The sequence below is a fragment of the Dendropsophus ebraccatus genome, chromosome 2 (assembly GCF_027789765.1).
Source record: "Dendropsophus ebraccatus isolate aDenEbr1 chromosome 2, aDenEbr1.pat, whole genome shotgun sequence".
NCBI classification, from domain to species: Eukaryota; Metazoa; Chordata; class Amphibia; order Anura; family Hylidae; genus Dendropsophus; species Dendropsophus ebraccatus.
Window position 1 is genome coordinate 101,022,423 of NC_091455.1, and position 16,426 is coordinate 101,038,848.

The window sequence follows — 16,426 nt, forward strand, 5'->3', positions numbered from 1 at the left end:
TGGAAGGAGACCATCTTCTTCCCCTCTAAGATCTCCTTGTAACATCTAAGGGAATCCATGACTCCTCTGGCAACACTACTGTACCTCTCCATGTTGGGATCCTCAGCCTCAAACTTAGACAACCCTTCTTTAATCAGGGCAAACCCTCTTGCCAAGCCCTGCCTTGTGAATCTCTTGGGTTCTGGGGTTGGCATGTCTTCCTCTTCCTCTATGATTTGCTTCTCCAGCTGTATAAGGTCCTCAGCAGATAACTCCTCTCCATGAGATGCCAGTAGCTCTGTGACATCCTCCTCCTCCACCTCCACCTCCAGATTCATTGTCTTACTCATAGCAACAACGTTCTGTATGACACTAGTCACTGACTCTTGAACCTCTGTGACATCAGTCACAAACTGGGGACACAGTTTTTTCCACACACCATTCATACTGGTCTGCTTCACCTCATCCCAGGAATCAGCAATGTTGTATTTTTTCCAAAAGTCCTTTAGAGTCAAGTCCTTATTCTTTTCAGTTGCTTGTAAAGCATTGCCAATGACCCTTCGGAGGTAGTAGGCCTTGAATGTAGCAATGACTCCTTGGTCCATAGGCTGTATTAGAGCAGTGGTATTAGGTGGAAGGTAAACCACCTTGACATTAGGGTGAAAGTCATCCACATCAGCAGGGTGTCCAGGGGCATTGTCCAGAAGGAGCAACACCTTAAAGGGGATATCCTTGGAGGTACAGTAGCGCTCCACGCTTCCCACAAAATAGTTGTTGAACCAGTCCTCAAACACTGCAAGTGTCACCCATGCCTTCCTGTTAGACTTCCAGATGACTGGTAGTTGAGCCTTAGAAATGCCCTTGAGTGCCCTGGGATTCTCAGCCTGATACACCAGCATGGGCTTCAGTTTGTAGTCACCAGCAGCATTGCCTCCAAGAAGCAAAGTCAGTCTCTCCTTGCTGACTTTATGACCTGGTACTGACTTCTCCTCCTTGGAGATGTACGTGCGGTTAGGCAAGTGTTTCCAGAACAAGCCTGTCTCATCCACATTAAACACTTGTTGGGCACAGTAATCCCCCTCCGCAATTATCTGAGCCAGTGCTTTAGGAAACTCTCTTGCGGCTTTGTCATCACCACTAGCAGCTTCACCTTGCACTTTAATGTTATGGAAATTGGCACGCTCCTTAAACCTCATAAACCAACCTCTACTCGCCACAAACTCCTCACTTTCACTTTCTTCTCCCCTTTCTCTTTTCAGCGCCTCAAACAATCGCCGAGCCTTCTCCTGAATGACCATAAGGCTCACAGGGATACGGCGTTGGTTTTGGTCTTCCAACCACAGCACCAGCAATCTTTCCATCTCAATGATAAGCCCACTGCGCTGCTTTGTTATCACTGGCTTTCATAGGAGCAGATCCTTTCACATGTTCAAGAATACGATCTTTATCCTTGATAATCGTAGCGACAGTCGAACGACTAAGTCCTAATGACCGACCAATGTCTGTCGCTGTTTCCCCCTTATCATATCTCTTTATGATATCTAATTTCACCTCCATGGTGATAGCCTTCCTTTTCTTTGATGCAATGGCATCAGCAGAGTCTGGCTTAGGTTTGGGAGCCATAATGCAGGGCGTTATAGCAGCCAGGAGACTCGTTTTTCTCAGTTTGGAACCTGTCACTGTATAGTATAGTACAGTACTGTACTGTATTCTTCCGCCACTGCACGTACTCGACTTACGACGGAACCGCGTAGGTCGGAACAAGGCGTCGGAACAAAGCGTCGTAACCACGAAACGTCGTAACTCGAGACCGTCGTAACCCGAGGACCACCTGTATATATATATTAGAGATTATATTAGTTTTGGTTATGTATTACATGTATCTATTGTACTAATTCTGCTATGTGTATTACTGATGCAGTTAAAGTAAAAAAAAACAACACTAAAATATTCCTAATTAACTCCTTCAAGACTGAGCCAATTAATGCATGGATGTCCAGGCCAAATTAGTGCAATGTTCCTCCCCGCCTTCTAAGAGCCATAGCGCTTTTATTTTTTCACCTACAGGACTATTTGGGGTGTCACTTTTTGCGCCATGATCTCTAGTTTTTATTAATATCATATTGGAGTAAGAGAAAATTTTTGATCGCTTTTTATTTTTTTTTTTTATGATATATAATTTTAAAAAATCAGCAATCCTGGTGGGGTTTTTTTCTAATACTTTAAAAACTTTTTTTTAATTACATTAAAAAAAACCCACTTATATTTCACAGTAAAACATGCAATCATTAGATTGCATATACTGATTTATGCTATGCCATAGCATAGTATAGATCAGCGTTATGCATAGAGCCTGCCTGAGAGCAGACTCTATCTATAGATGGCTAATCCGACAGGACGGTGGTAAGTGGGCTTACCCCGCTGGTCGGTACTAGCGATTGGGACCCCCGCAGCCGCAGGACAGCTTGTTCTGTTACTGAGTACCTTAAAGAGTAACTGTCATATTGTTTTTTATTGCAGAAATCTGTAGTATAAGCGATTTTAAGAAACTCTGTAATAGGTTTCATCAGCCAAAAAAGCCTCTTTCTGTACTCAAGAAGCAATCTCCCAGCCTCCCCCCCCTGACTTCTTATCTGTGCATTATCAGGCAAACACGTCTTCATTACAGAGAAGCCAGTGAAGACGGGTTCTGCTCTCTCCATTGTAAGCCTATGAAGGGGGGAGGGGCTGAGGGAGATGAGGGAGCAGGAAGAGGTGACATGAAGGTCAGCTGTTTGTAGACTCTCTGGGCACCTAAAACGCTAAATTCAGGTGTCAGAAAGGTCAGTGCTTATCTATGAACTTACTGAGAGAAGATTGCAGGGTGTTGTGCTGTGCAGAAATCCTCCGTGCTCAGTCACTCCTAACAGCCCCTCCCCTCTCCATAGCCACATAATGGAGGCAGAAATCCTGCTTCATTTAATGTGAGGGGGGAGGCTGGGAGATTGCTTTTTCAGTACAGAAGGAAACTTTTTTAGTACATAAAACCTATTACAGAGTTTCTTAAAATCGCTTGTACTGTTGATATTTAATGTTTTTTAAAAAAAATGGCCCTGAAATGACAGTTACGCTTTAAACGCCACGATCTTTATAGATCGCAGCGTTTAACCTCTTAAGGACATATGACGTACCGGTACGTCATATGTCCTCACTTGCACTTCAAAGCGGGGCCGCGCGGCGGCCCCGCTTTGAAGTGCCGCGATCCCGGGTGCCGCGAGTAGCCCGGGACCGCTGCTATTAGCGGGCACGGTCTGATCGCCGTGCCCGCTAATTAGCTAATCGGAGGCAGCTGTCAAAGTTGACAGCTGCCTCCGATTACCGGAGGCAACGTTTCCCTGGTGTCTAGTGGGGGAGATCGCTCCTCCGGGACCTTGTCCCGGAGGAGCGATCTCCGTTACTGATGCCGGCCGGGGACTCGTCCAAGATGGCGCCGTCCTCGGCTCGGCACTCGTTCGTTTTCGGCTGCAGCAGCCGAAAGCAAACGAGTGCCGATCTCATGGATCTCTGCAGCATATCTATGCTGCAGAGATCTCAATGAGAGATCAGAGTGTATATACTAGAAGTCCCCCAGGGGGGCTTCTAGTATATGTGTAAAAAAAAAAAATAAAGTGTTGTTTATAGTAAAAAGCCCCCTCCCCTAATAAAAGTCTGAATCACCCCCCTTTTCCCAGGTTTTAAATAAAAGTAAACAAATAAATAAATAAATAAACATGTTTGGTATCGCCGCGTGCGTAATCGCCCGAACTATTAATCACATTCCTGATCTCTTACGGTAAACGGCGTCAGCGCAAAAAAATCCCAAAGTGCAAAATTGCGCATTTTTGGTCGCATCAAATCCAGAAAAAATGTAATAAAAAGCGATCAAAAAGACGTATATGGGCAATCAAGGTACCGATAGAAAGATCACATCAAAGCGCAAAAAATGACACCTCGCACAGCCCCATAGACCAAAGGATAAAAGCGCTATAAGCCTGGGAATGGAGCGATTTTAAGGAACGTATATTGGTTAACAACGGTTTGAATTTTTTACAGGCCATCAGATACAATATAAGTTATACATGTTATATATCGTTTTAATCGTAACAACTTGAGGAACATGCATAACAAGTCAGTTTTACCCCAGGGCGAATGGCGTAAAAACACATTTCCCCCAAATAAAAGAAATGCGTTTTTTTTTTTCAATTTCACCACACTTTGAATTTTTTTCTGGTTTCGCAGTGTACTTTATGCAAAAATTCAGCCTGTAATTGCAAAGTACAATTAGTGACGCAAAAAATAAGGGCTCATGTGGGTTTCTAGGTGGAAAAATGCAAGTGCTATGACCTTTTATGCGCAAGGAGGAAAAACCGAAAACGTAAAAACGAAAATGGGCCATGTCCTTAAAGGGTTAAGGGGTTAATGAGAAGCAGCTGCGGGAACGCTCCCTCGGCTCCCAGGACACTGATGTGTGCAGGACCACTCTCATTGCAGCGGTCCCACACACATGTTAACCCCTTCAGTGTCAGGAACATGTGTATATATACATTCCTACTGCGCAGGGCATGCGCAGTAGGATCGTAAATGTACGTATTACTGACATGAAGGGGTTAAAGATATTTCATCAAATCTGTATCCAGATCTCACCCTTTCTTTATAGACGGTGTCTGCAATGCATCATGATGTGATCATTGTGTGTTTGTTGTCAATATTTATTTAGTAATTGAGAAACATCTATGCATCTGGCACACTATAAATTACAGCTGGATTGTATTGATATTGCAGCATTACACAAACACAAAATGCATCTCCTGTTCTGCTTAATGTGACTTCTGTAGTAAAGATCAACACAAACTCTTCATGGAGACATATTAATGGGAGCAAGTACTTTTTCTTTTTACAGTACTCCTTTTTGTGTTTAGACCATATAAAATTTTTTTTTCCCCATTTTCCACCATTTATTTATGCATTCAAATCACAGTCACCCTGTTTTGTAGGAAGACAATGATGTGTTACATGGTTTCTACGTCTTACATTTACTTGTAGATTAATAAAAAATACTTTTAAGGCTGCTACAAACAGGGCTTGAAGGAGTCCTAATAATGGTGTTGACACTTGATTTTATAGCAGTATTTTTATTCTTCATTCTTTGAATTAGACATAATATAGTGCATAGGTTTTAATGTCAGAAATGAGAACTTTTATGGGTTCCTTCTTACTGTACATAGTGCTTCCTGTATGCTCATTGTATGCTTTTACATGTGTCATGGTTATCTTTATGATGTACAGTACAACTTCCTCTGAAAAAGAAGTTGTTTGCCAACTCACCAGTTCCAGAGTGATTAGACATGTGGATGGACATGTGGCAGTGTCTCGGATACCTGCAACAAAGTAGAAATCTAGTAACCTGACCATAAAATCTTTGCTTTATTCAAAATCACCTTAGACAACATTACAACATGTATCAGACACCTTTTAGGTTAGTGTATAGCCCTGATAACATCATTATACAGGGTTATTCCCTAGCCTTAAACATGTTGAATTCATTTCTGATGTTGTCTGTAATTTTAAAAAGTTCCCAATAAGGTAAAGATTTTGTGCTTGTGACACTGGATTTCTATGTTCCCTGTTGTACTTACAACTTCCTGTACTGCAAATTATTTTCAAGTGTTTTGCAGGTGCATACAATTGTATTATAAAAATATAAAAGTAAATGTATTGCACATGTGTACAAATATATGTTAAAAAGGGGTACTCCGGACGGGAGGGCTTTTTCTCTATGGCTGGGGAGGGGGTGGATGAAAGCAGCAATGTCCACTAATCTGCCTGGTTCCAGCGTTAGGTCCCGCATCGCGCTGCCCTGGTCCCTGGGCGCTTCCTGGTCTATGACGTGGCCCGAGACGTGGCGTTTCAAGCCCGCTCAGCCATTCAGCAGCTGTAGCAGGGTCTCGCCTCTGCTGCTGAAAGGCTGAAAGATTTTAAAGCAGCCCCGGAACCAGGGTAGTTGGTATTTTGAGGTTTTCTCTATCTTAGTAAATATTGTGTGTGTGTACATTAAAAGGGCACATTTTAGTTAGTTTAGTTTTAGTCAGTCACTAGAAGGGGGCCTTTTTCTATCTGTATATGACATGTTAGAGACCATATACTAAAGTTGTATACTCCTACTTAATACATATAGGTGCAATAAATGAAAGGTGCTGATCAGTCCAATTCCTAACCACCAAAACTAGATGAAATTGTTGCCTCTCCTGAAACCAAAATCAGTTAAACCGATACAGTGAGAGCTTGAAACATAGAACAAGTTGTAGGATTTCCAGATTGTCAAGACTTGAAACAAGCGAGAGTTCAAAGTCTACAACAAAATCACAGTTTTCCTTTATAGTATGATGATGGTGAAGACAAATGGAGGCAGTGAAATGAATTGCTTTCATGTGCTACCATCAGGTGCTTTCGGCTTTGCTGCAAGTTGCTTCAGCTTTAAATGGGGTTAAGCAGAAGTCGCTAGCAGTGACAAATGTCCTGATTATAGACACAAGTGTTCATGAAAATGTATTAGTATCTGAGCAGTGTAATAATCCATACTGAAATGTTAACATAACGAAAATCTAACTATACTGTTGTAGAGTGCTAACCTCCAGAATATCAGATTTATGATAGGACAGGAATAAGGAGGATATTGTAAGGCTTCCAGTAGGTTGAATGCCCTTCACTTGTATTTATAGTTCCTGTCTGTAATTGTTAACTGGCCTCCTACCCATTGATGTACTGGGAACACGTGTAGATCCTCTATATGTGACTCTGTTAACACTTGGGGAATGTCCTGGCTGTCAGATTGCTTGGTATCCATTTCTAAAATCAAAGAAGTAATGGTTCTCAATTACTTTTGCCTTCCTGTTTGTTTGATTACCAATAAAGCAAAGCTTTATAAGGCCCCCATTATCTTGCTTTTAAAGTAAATCATTATTGCTTCCCGTTTTAGTTAATCCTGGAGTCCCCCTATCCATCGTTACATAACGTTTTGTGTTCTACACAAATCAAACTAGTGTGAAATTGTGCCATATCTATATTATATATAACTAAATGAATTCTTCTCTGTGGATTGTGCATTGCAAAAGATCGAGTTTCTGTAAGCATGGTCTATGAAATCTGCTATTGCTCCCTGCTTCACTACTGCAAAAAATATAGCAAATTATGTTTTCTTGTAAAGCATTCACTAAATTGTTAGAGGAATAACATTTCCATCTTCTATTCTTTGAGGGTATCAGTCAGTTATCATCCCCTTCCAATAGTTATAGATTGCAGTACCATTAGTGTAAAGTATAGGAATATTAGAGGTAACCATATAAAACACAAGGCTGTAGATGGAGTACATTAATCCATTTATAAAGGTCTTAAAACTCCAAGCGTTTAGCATATTGCCCACACCTCTTTCATTTTAGACTCCTTCATACACTCACCCATATAGTATACAATGCAGCAGCGAATTTACAGTAGAAAGAACTGGGAAAAGTTTCCGAGGACTGGATCCATCTTTTCCAGCACCCGGGGAGGAGTGGCACAAAGCGGAGCAGACTTCAAAGCCCTGCAGCCTGATGAGCAGAATGCTGATAGGAATTGCTTAGTTCCTACTGTACATTTGCTCATCTCTAGTTGTGGTATAATGCATATCTTATGGACCACGATTTTATTAATTATCAGAGATTTTTCCTTGAAGGTCACAAGATTTTGAATTTCTAGCCAATAAAAACTAAATTTAAACAGTGTGAAGTAGTCTTCATGTGCAGTATGTAGCCCAAATATACATACTGTACCTAACATGTATGGACTGTATGTATTTTTATTATAGAGTTATGGGCTGATTTAATGGTATGGGAATTGAGGCTGAGAACCTCAAGAACCACATTTTTTACATGTCCTAACATGTCAATTAAGAATTGTTTTTTTTTTTTTCTTTGACAAGCATATTTTTGATAGAAAGCGTTAACTTTTTTTTTCTTCTAAGCATATAAACCCTTAAAATTGAGACTCGATATGTAAATTTTTCTTGGTTATGTAAATTGTGTGGGTTTCGCTAAAATCTGTAGCAAGGTGTTGACATGCAATGCAAAAGTGTACACCTCAGCTTATCTACTAAATAATTCCTTCCAGCATGACATGGATGCACTTATAGCTAGTCTATATGACGCTTAATGTTTTCTTAGAACGTGCCTTCCTGTGCAGTATGGCAACACGTTTACAGCAGTGTATCTCTGTGTTGCTGCTTTTGTGCAAGTGGCTCTTTCAGTGATAACCTCACAGCTGCCGAACAGATTCTTGTGCCACAACACCTGTTTTTCATGTGAAACAAAAGCTCTCAATATAGCTCAGCATGTTTCACATAGGCTACTTTTTCTTCTCTCGACATTTAACTTTCGAGTTTCATGTGACACAGCTGCCTTAGTTTTAAAGTAGCTTCCTATTTATAAACTTGATATAAAGTGGATGTATTATACCATAGTTTCAAGGTCATCAAACAATGTTCTTGAAAAGTCACTTCGATTAAATGGATTTTAAATGTTTGTATGGTAAGAGCATCATATAAGGACCTGTTGAAAACCCTCATTCTCATCATACAGTGATCTAGTAAGTTACCCCCCAAACAGTGCAGTGACATTTTAGGATATTCTGCCATTCATTAAATCCTATAGCCAACCCCCCCCCCCCCCCCCCCCCCAAAAAAAACAAAAACGATACTCACATACCCTGGTCCCCACAGGTCTGCGACTCCCATTTGGCTCCTTACGGTCCTCTACTGCGCCTGTGCTTTGCCTACTTGTGATCCATATTTGCCGAGATTAATAATATTGCTTTAGAATTGTAGGGTACTATGTGGCATCTTTGTTGGGGATGTACAAAAACAAACTACGATCTGGGTAAGCGTTTTCCTTCTCACCTGGATGACTCTCAGGCTTAATTTTAGAAAACCAAACATTCTAATAGTATAGCATGATCTTCATATCATTGTGATGACATAAAGTGCTTTTACAGGAGCCTAATATTATTATTGCAAAAAAAAAAAAAAAGCCTGTGGAGCCTCATTTAAGAGTCTCGAAACACAGGACTAGCCAGATACCCCTCCAGGAAGGGCCCAGCCTAGGGATGGCTCCTGTATGCATACCACCAAAACCATCATATTAAGTGACCCTAGAAGTCAATGTAATGACAAGGGAAAAACCAAGGCCAGGTACCCATCCACATACAGCTGTTTCTGGGGGTGTTGCCCCTCATCAGTGTGGAGCAGGATTCTGGCTAGGTGGGAGCAATGCCTAGTAGAGCCATAAGAGAAACAGATCACTGATCTCAGTGAGATCAGCCAAAAATCCCTACCGGCTGCTGGCTAAAGCACTCAATGCAGTGAAATCTTAGTTGCATGTCTTCTATGTATGAAAAAGAGCCCATGGAACCTCATTTAAGAGTCTCAAAACACAGGACTAGCAAAATATTCCTCTGGGAAGGACCCAGCCAAGGGGTGGCTCCTTTAGGGAAACCACCAAAACCACCATATTTATATTATTATTGAGCATTCCTGGGAACACTCAATTAGCCAATAATTGGCCTGGGTATAAGTGCCAGCCAACAAGCAAATGTTCAGATCCTTGTTATCTGCCGCACATATCTTTGTGTAAACTAGAAATGTGTGGCCAATAGCAATGGTTTTAAATGGCGGCAAAATGATACATTGTGCGGCCTGGCTGCCCAATTGATTGTGCCTTGTAAAGACACTGCAAGCGAGCAACAATTTCTCCATTTGTAGACAGCTGCATTTTGGACCTTGTAAGGGGACCCAGCAGTTTAGAACATGAATTTCAGCTCAGATTCCCTTTTAAAGAACATGTCCTTAGTTTTTAAGGTTGATTTAAGAAAAAAAAAATTATAAAGTTCTTTTCAAATATTTTATACAATAACCAATACACTAAAAAAGTTAGTTTTTAAAAAGTTTTTTTATTGTGAATATATTAAAGTTAACACGAGTAGAAATTCACTAATATGTCTTCTTACCTCTATAGGGTATGAAATATCTTTGCATTCCAGCATCTGATTCTCCAAATCAAAACCTGTAAGTATAACTACACAGACAAAACTGCTCATGAATCAACAATGAAAAAACTGAAAACTATGCATTTGTAGACGACCATATACTTTTAACAGCTGCCTCTTTCAGCTGAATGTTTGTGTCCATTAGGGGAGAGGGGAGGGTTAAAGGCCCTATTACACAAAATGATTATCTGACTTACCTGCACAATGTCGGCTGATCATGGTCTTTCAAAACACTGAAAGATCATGATTGTGTCAGCAACAGACTGCTGCGCGTCGCTCCATAGAATAGGAGCGGCGGAAATCGACTGCTGCTGACTTTAATGGGCTGCCTGAAAGATATAAGGATCTTTCAGGCTACTCCTTTCCACTTGTACATGTAATAGCTCAGGCAGGGAATAGTGAAGAAGGGGGAGGCGAATGCTGAATTGACAGGAATTCACTGGTTTCCAGGGAGGAGCCGCCCGACCAATCCTTAGATCATTTGGGCTGCCCGTTGAAGTCAGTTGTCAGTTGCCCAGTGTAACTCCTATTACATGGAGCGATGTGCTGCAGACCATCGCTCATAGAATGATGATCTTATGGCATGTTAAAAGACCATGATTAGCTTACATCGGGCATTTCGGCTGACAGTGCCTTGACGGTCTGAATGGTCAGTAATCACCCAAGGCCGATAATCATTTAGTGTGATAGGGCCTTTAAACCAGACATCTCTGGTAGCAACTTATTTCACCCAGATCAGTAAGGTCAGGAAGTTAATTCCCCCTTTTCCATTTCCCCTCACAACATTTGTCAGGAATGAGTCGAGGGGCTGCCGTACACGTTAGATCATAGGTGGGTTTGGCCACATTGTAAGGGGGTCAAACAGGGATGGCAGTGATGGTCTTGTAGTTAAACCCAGAGATTTATAGGATGGGCACCTTAGGGGATATAGCAGTAATGCAAAGTGTCTGACATGTTTACAATGCTTGGCAGTTATCACTTGGAGGCATAAACTAGGATAACATTCATGAATAGGTGTTCTGTGAGAGAATGAGAGAAAATACCTATAACTCTGTCTCTGTCTCCTTAGCCAGGGGCATGATGGTTCAGTGTCTCCGCCCTGACTGTTGAGCTAAGGGGTCAGTGTCTCAGCACTAGCCCTAGCATCAAGGGCATGTTATTACAGTCTCTTACTTTCTTAGGGGCTAACACTTCAGTGCCTGCGCCGTCCCAGTGCCACTTAAGGCTTGGTTCACACTGTGTTTTTGCAATCCGTCCAACATATCCATTTTCAATTGGTTACTTTTAACGGACAGAAAAACGTAGTCAACACTACTTTTGTGTCCATTAAAAAAAAAAAACACATTTGTTTCGATCCGTTTTTTTTTTTTTTTTTTTTTTTAATATAATAAAAGCCAAAGGAAAAACTGATCCAAAAGGATTACATATAATTGCATCTTTTTTTGCATCCGTTTTTCATGCATAAAACGTATACATTAAACAGATTGCAAAAATGCAGTGTAAACTCAGCCTTACTAGGGTGCTGGTAATGGTACAGATGCCCACTGGCCAATATCTCTGCAGCTCCTGCAGGCTTCTCTCATTCACACCACTTTGCTAATGGCGGGTAATGAACACAGGCCATCAACACCTATTTCTTTCTACTCCAATCACTACTGGTCAATGTAAATGGTTAGCATAAACCTGGCATTTACAATAACACATGAGACTTCCCTTGCTGTAAGATGGGCACCTTACAGGGGTGCTTCACAGGTGTGTTTCCCCAGTAAATACTAGTTGTACACATTGCCACAAGCACATTGTAAAAGTAGAGTTTAGAGAGAATTTTTATTACTGATCTCATATTGAGTATAGACAGAAGCTAAAGGAAAAGTAAAAGGGAGAACTGAAGTGTAAAAAGTAGACTTTTAAGGTGATATAAAGGGGAAGTCCCTACCAGTATGTAAAAATGTACTCACAGTGAACTTGGTAATGTGTGACACTACTGAACACCAGTGTGCCCCCGAGAGGAGGGAAACGTCCTAGTTATAATTAGGATGTATTTTCCCGTATGTGCAGAGGTTGGTTCATGTGTTTCTGGTGTGTGACGGAAAATCTTCTACCACATTGGAAATCAGCCCAATTTAGTGAGAACAATGGCTTTTTGGACTGTTTACTGCTGTTTCCAAGACCTTAAAGTGTCACTGTCGTTAAATAGTACAGGAAATTTTAAGAAACTTTGTAATTGGTTTTATTAGGCGAAAAATGAATTTTTATCATGAAAAAGCAGTTTGAAGCTCTCCCCCTGTCTTTATGGTTTTCCTATGGAGAGTGAAAGTAGAGGCAGCAAAACAGGACAACAAAGAGTTATATTCACATCACGGGATCTCTCCTCTGACAGTCACCACTGACCTCTCTGACCTCTGAATAGGGCTCTGAATAGCTCCCCGGCCGTGCAATCCTTTGTTCTCTGCTCTCTGCTGCCCGCTAATCTCGCTCCTTCCTCCTCCCCCCTCCCCTCTTCATAGAACAGACAGATCCGACTGATGAAAAAACAGTCGAGATTTCCTGATTCTGAGCAGTGGATGACAGAAAGGAGAGGGGGGGGGCCTTGGAGAAAAGGCTTTTTACATGCAGATAATGGAATATTTGTCTAATAAACCCAATTACAAAGTTTCTTAAAATCGCCTGGACTATTGATTTCTGCAAAAAAAAAAAATTAACGACACTGACTCTTTAACACCTTCATGCCCAAACCAAAATGGCGTAAATGACCAGGCCAATTTTCATTTTTGTGCTTTTGTTTTTTCCTCCTTCTAAGAGCTCTAACACTTTCATTTTTCTATCTTCACAGCCATGTAAGGGCTTGTTTTTTTTCAGGAACAAATTGTACTTTGTAATGGGGCATTTCAATGTACCATAATATGTATAATAGAACCCCAAAATATTATTTATGAAAATAAAGATAGGTGAAATTGAAAAAAAAATGCAGTTTATTAAAATGGCTTTATTGTGACTCTTAGGATGGGAGTGTATGGGATGTAATTTTTTGCACCATGAACTATAGTTTTTACCATTACCACATTCTATGGTCAGGTGGCTCATCACCTATAAGATTCAAAACCATACTTCACTATTAGGATGTGTTCACATCTCGTTTTTGGCCTCACCTCGGGCTACACGTCAGGAATCAGTCGACCACGCTTTTGAATCCTGCACAAAAGCAGTATACGTCCGGAAAATGGGCAGAACGTAGTCACATAAGGACTCCGTCCTGCTCTTTCAAGTCAATGTGGCTGTCATCCGCATGCCAGGCTGCACGTCAGCATCCTTTTTGCACTGATTCCTGAGGTGTAGCCCGACGTGGGGCCAAAAACGAGATGTGAACATGCCCTTAGTTGGAATGCACATTCCGCCAGAGCTGTTGCTACCACTTGGGCTGAAAAAGTGTGTGCTTCTATCAAACACAACTGCAAAGCTGCTGTGTGGTTAGGTGTGCATACTTTCACAAACACCACAGACAGCAACTGCATAGTGCCCAGAATCTGGCCTTCAGCAGGAAAATGCTGCAAACAGCAGTCTCTCCCTGAGGTATAGTTGGTATTCCCCTATGGTGCTTTTATGAAGGTAACGTGAGAAAATAGGATTAATCTTACCTTAAGGGTACGTTCACACTTACCGGATCTGCAGCATATTTTCTGCTGCGGATCCGCAGCAGATTTCATTTAAATAACTGAACACAGCATCAAATCTGCACCATCACATCTGCTGCGGATCCTGTAAGTGTGAACGCACCCTTAAACTGGTTTCTCTGAACCCTACATGACAGCATCAGCGTTTTCCCCTTATACTTTACATTGTACCGTATACAGTGGATAAAAGTCTACACACACCTGTTAAGATGCCAGGTTTTTATCATGTTAAAAAAAGACCAAGACAAATTATTTAAGATTTATTTCATACCCTCAGCATGGAGGCAGCATTATGCTTTGGGGAGGGGGCGGCGGTTGCAGCTGGAACTGAGTCTTAAGACAAAGTGAAGAAAATTATTAACTGTTTTAAATATTTTGCCACAAAACCTTAAGGCCTCTGCTAGGAAACTGAAGATGGCAATGAGCCAAAACATACCTCAACATCAACAAAAGAACGGATTTGTTAGATGAAGATCAAAGTTTTTGAGTGGCCCAGCCAGAGCCCAGACCTGAATAAGACACTGTACACAGGAAATGCTGAGATCTGACAGATTTGGAGTGCTTTTACGACGAATAATAGTCAAAGATTGCCAAGCCTAGATTGTGCCGTAGATATAGTTATAATGGACTGATGAAGGAGGGTAGGGGAAGGGCTTTTAATCTCGTAAGATCATTGTAGTCAGTGAGTTGGGTCATTGTCCAGTGTGAAGTGGTTAGGTCTAATGGTGCATTTACACAGACAGATTTATCTGTGAGATTTTGGAATCCAAAGCCAGAAATGGATTAAAAAAAAAAAAAAAGTCCCAGCCTCTCCTTTATAACCGGTTCTCTGTTTATAGTCTGTTCCTGGTTTGGGCTTAAAAAATCTGTCAAATAAATCTCTGTGTAAACGCACCATAACAGTGAGCCTTCATTTAAGAATTTGTTGAAGTATTGAAAAATATCAAGCAATACATTTGTTTGATCCACTGAAGACACATAAAAGCATGGTGGTTGGGTGACATTTTATTTTTATAAGTGGGGACCTAGCTTCTAAACCAGTTTAGAGCCACCTTTGCATGTATGTTGTGTTTACTTGGGTCAGTCTAGTTTATTTTTTTCCTTTTGTTCCCCTGTTATTTTCTGTTTATACTGTATGATGAGGCGCTATATCTATCCCACTGTGTGTGATATCATCTGCTAAGGTCAGTGGATGAGGGAGCCAGACAGGGAGATGACGGGGAGGTCACACCCACTTTCAGTCAGCCAGGAGAAAAATTCATTTATTTTTTTGAGCCAAACAACTGGAGATATCTCGTCGAGAACACACGCTATCAACACAATATAGAGCTTTTTAGTGAAGATATAAACATACAAAAGTGACAGACAGGTTAGTATGATTGTACGGTCATTGTGACATATATCATAGGATCAAAAAAAAGTTTGCATTGTATTACTGCCAGATAGTAGCATATAAAACTTAGTTAAGGGTAGTGAAGCACATTAGTGGTGTATATGTTAATAAATTTGCCCACCTCCAGTCTTTTTTATATATATATATATATATATATATATATATATATATATATATATATATGTACATTTAAAAGAAATATTTTTTTTTGTGCCTGAACCTTTACACTTTGATAAATATATTATCAAATATTTTATCCTTTTTGGAATTCTAAGAATCTTGAAACATTACTACTATAAAGTTATACTTTCAAAAATGTGTTCCTTTTTACAGTTCAAATTTTTGTATCTGATGTAGCATTTTTTGCATTGATTCGCTTGCCACAATCCAGCTTTCCTGTACTGTAGCTCCAGTCTTTTATTAATGACAGCAGTATAACCTTCTTCTTTGTTTTAGTTTTTTTTGTTTGTTTTTTAGAATACAGCATTTTAAAGAAAGCACAGCATTTATCCATGAGTGTCGACTGAAGGGTGAAGGATGCCTTGTTCACTGGTATGTATCTTGACAGACCTTTTAGGAGCAAGTCTTTAGACATCTATAAAATGAATAATAATATAATAAATATAATAACATATAATAAAATAAACGTTCTGTATAAATGGACACTTCAGAGAATTTATCTTGTATTGTTTAAAGGATTCAGGGTGAGGTGTAAAAGATAAAAAAAAACTGTATTCAACTGCCCCTTTCCCTTTGCTAGTGCCATTCTAACAGTGCCAGGCCCCCACTGCCAAGTGTTTCATGCTCTGCTTTTGACGCATAGGAAAATACTGCTTAGCCACTTTCTAAGATAAAGTAGGCACTATTACTTTTTTATTATCAATGGTTTTTACAAGAGTCGTACTAGCTGCAAAACAGCCGTTGCTCTGTGGCATTGTGTTTTGACCATGGCATGTATGTAATAAAGGGTATTAAAGAGAAGTATCCTATATAGTGAGTGCCGTTTCCTTGCTGCTCTTACAAACTGCGAGAAGGGTCACCACCATGGGCAGTTATTAGCTGTACGGGTAGTCCCTTGGTGTCAAGACCAGAGAAAGAAGCATTTGGCAGCAGTGGACAGGCACTAACAGGGGATGAATACATTTGTTTTGTATTTTAAGAACTTGTGGTAAACTGTAGCAAAGTGAAGTCCTAGCTTTTGCTGAAACCAGAGCTGTCTGACCATGGTCCTGCTGTACTGTATAGCACATTACTGCCTTATGATAAAGGTAAGTGAAGTGCACGTTAACTG

General features: G+C 40.6%; 1 protein-coding gene across 1 annotated transcript in view; it reads left to right on the plus strand.

Annotated features, from left to right (window-relative positions):
• The window catches only part of DUSP22 (dual specificity phosphatase 22), a 61,668-nt gene that overhangs the window by 32,294 nt on the left and 12,948 nt on the right, over positions 1-16,426 (plus strand). The window contains exons 4-5 of the mRNA XM_069958090.1: positions 10,041-10,090; positions 15,613-15,687. Coding sequence (XP_069814191.1) covers positions 10,041-10,090; positions 15,613-15,687 — 125 coding nt within the window. The remainder of the gene's footprint in view (positions 1-10,040; positions 10,091-15,612; positions 15,688-16,426) is intronic.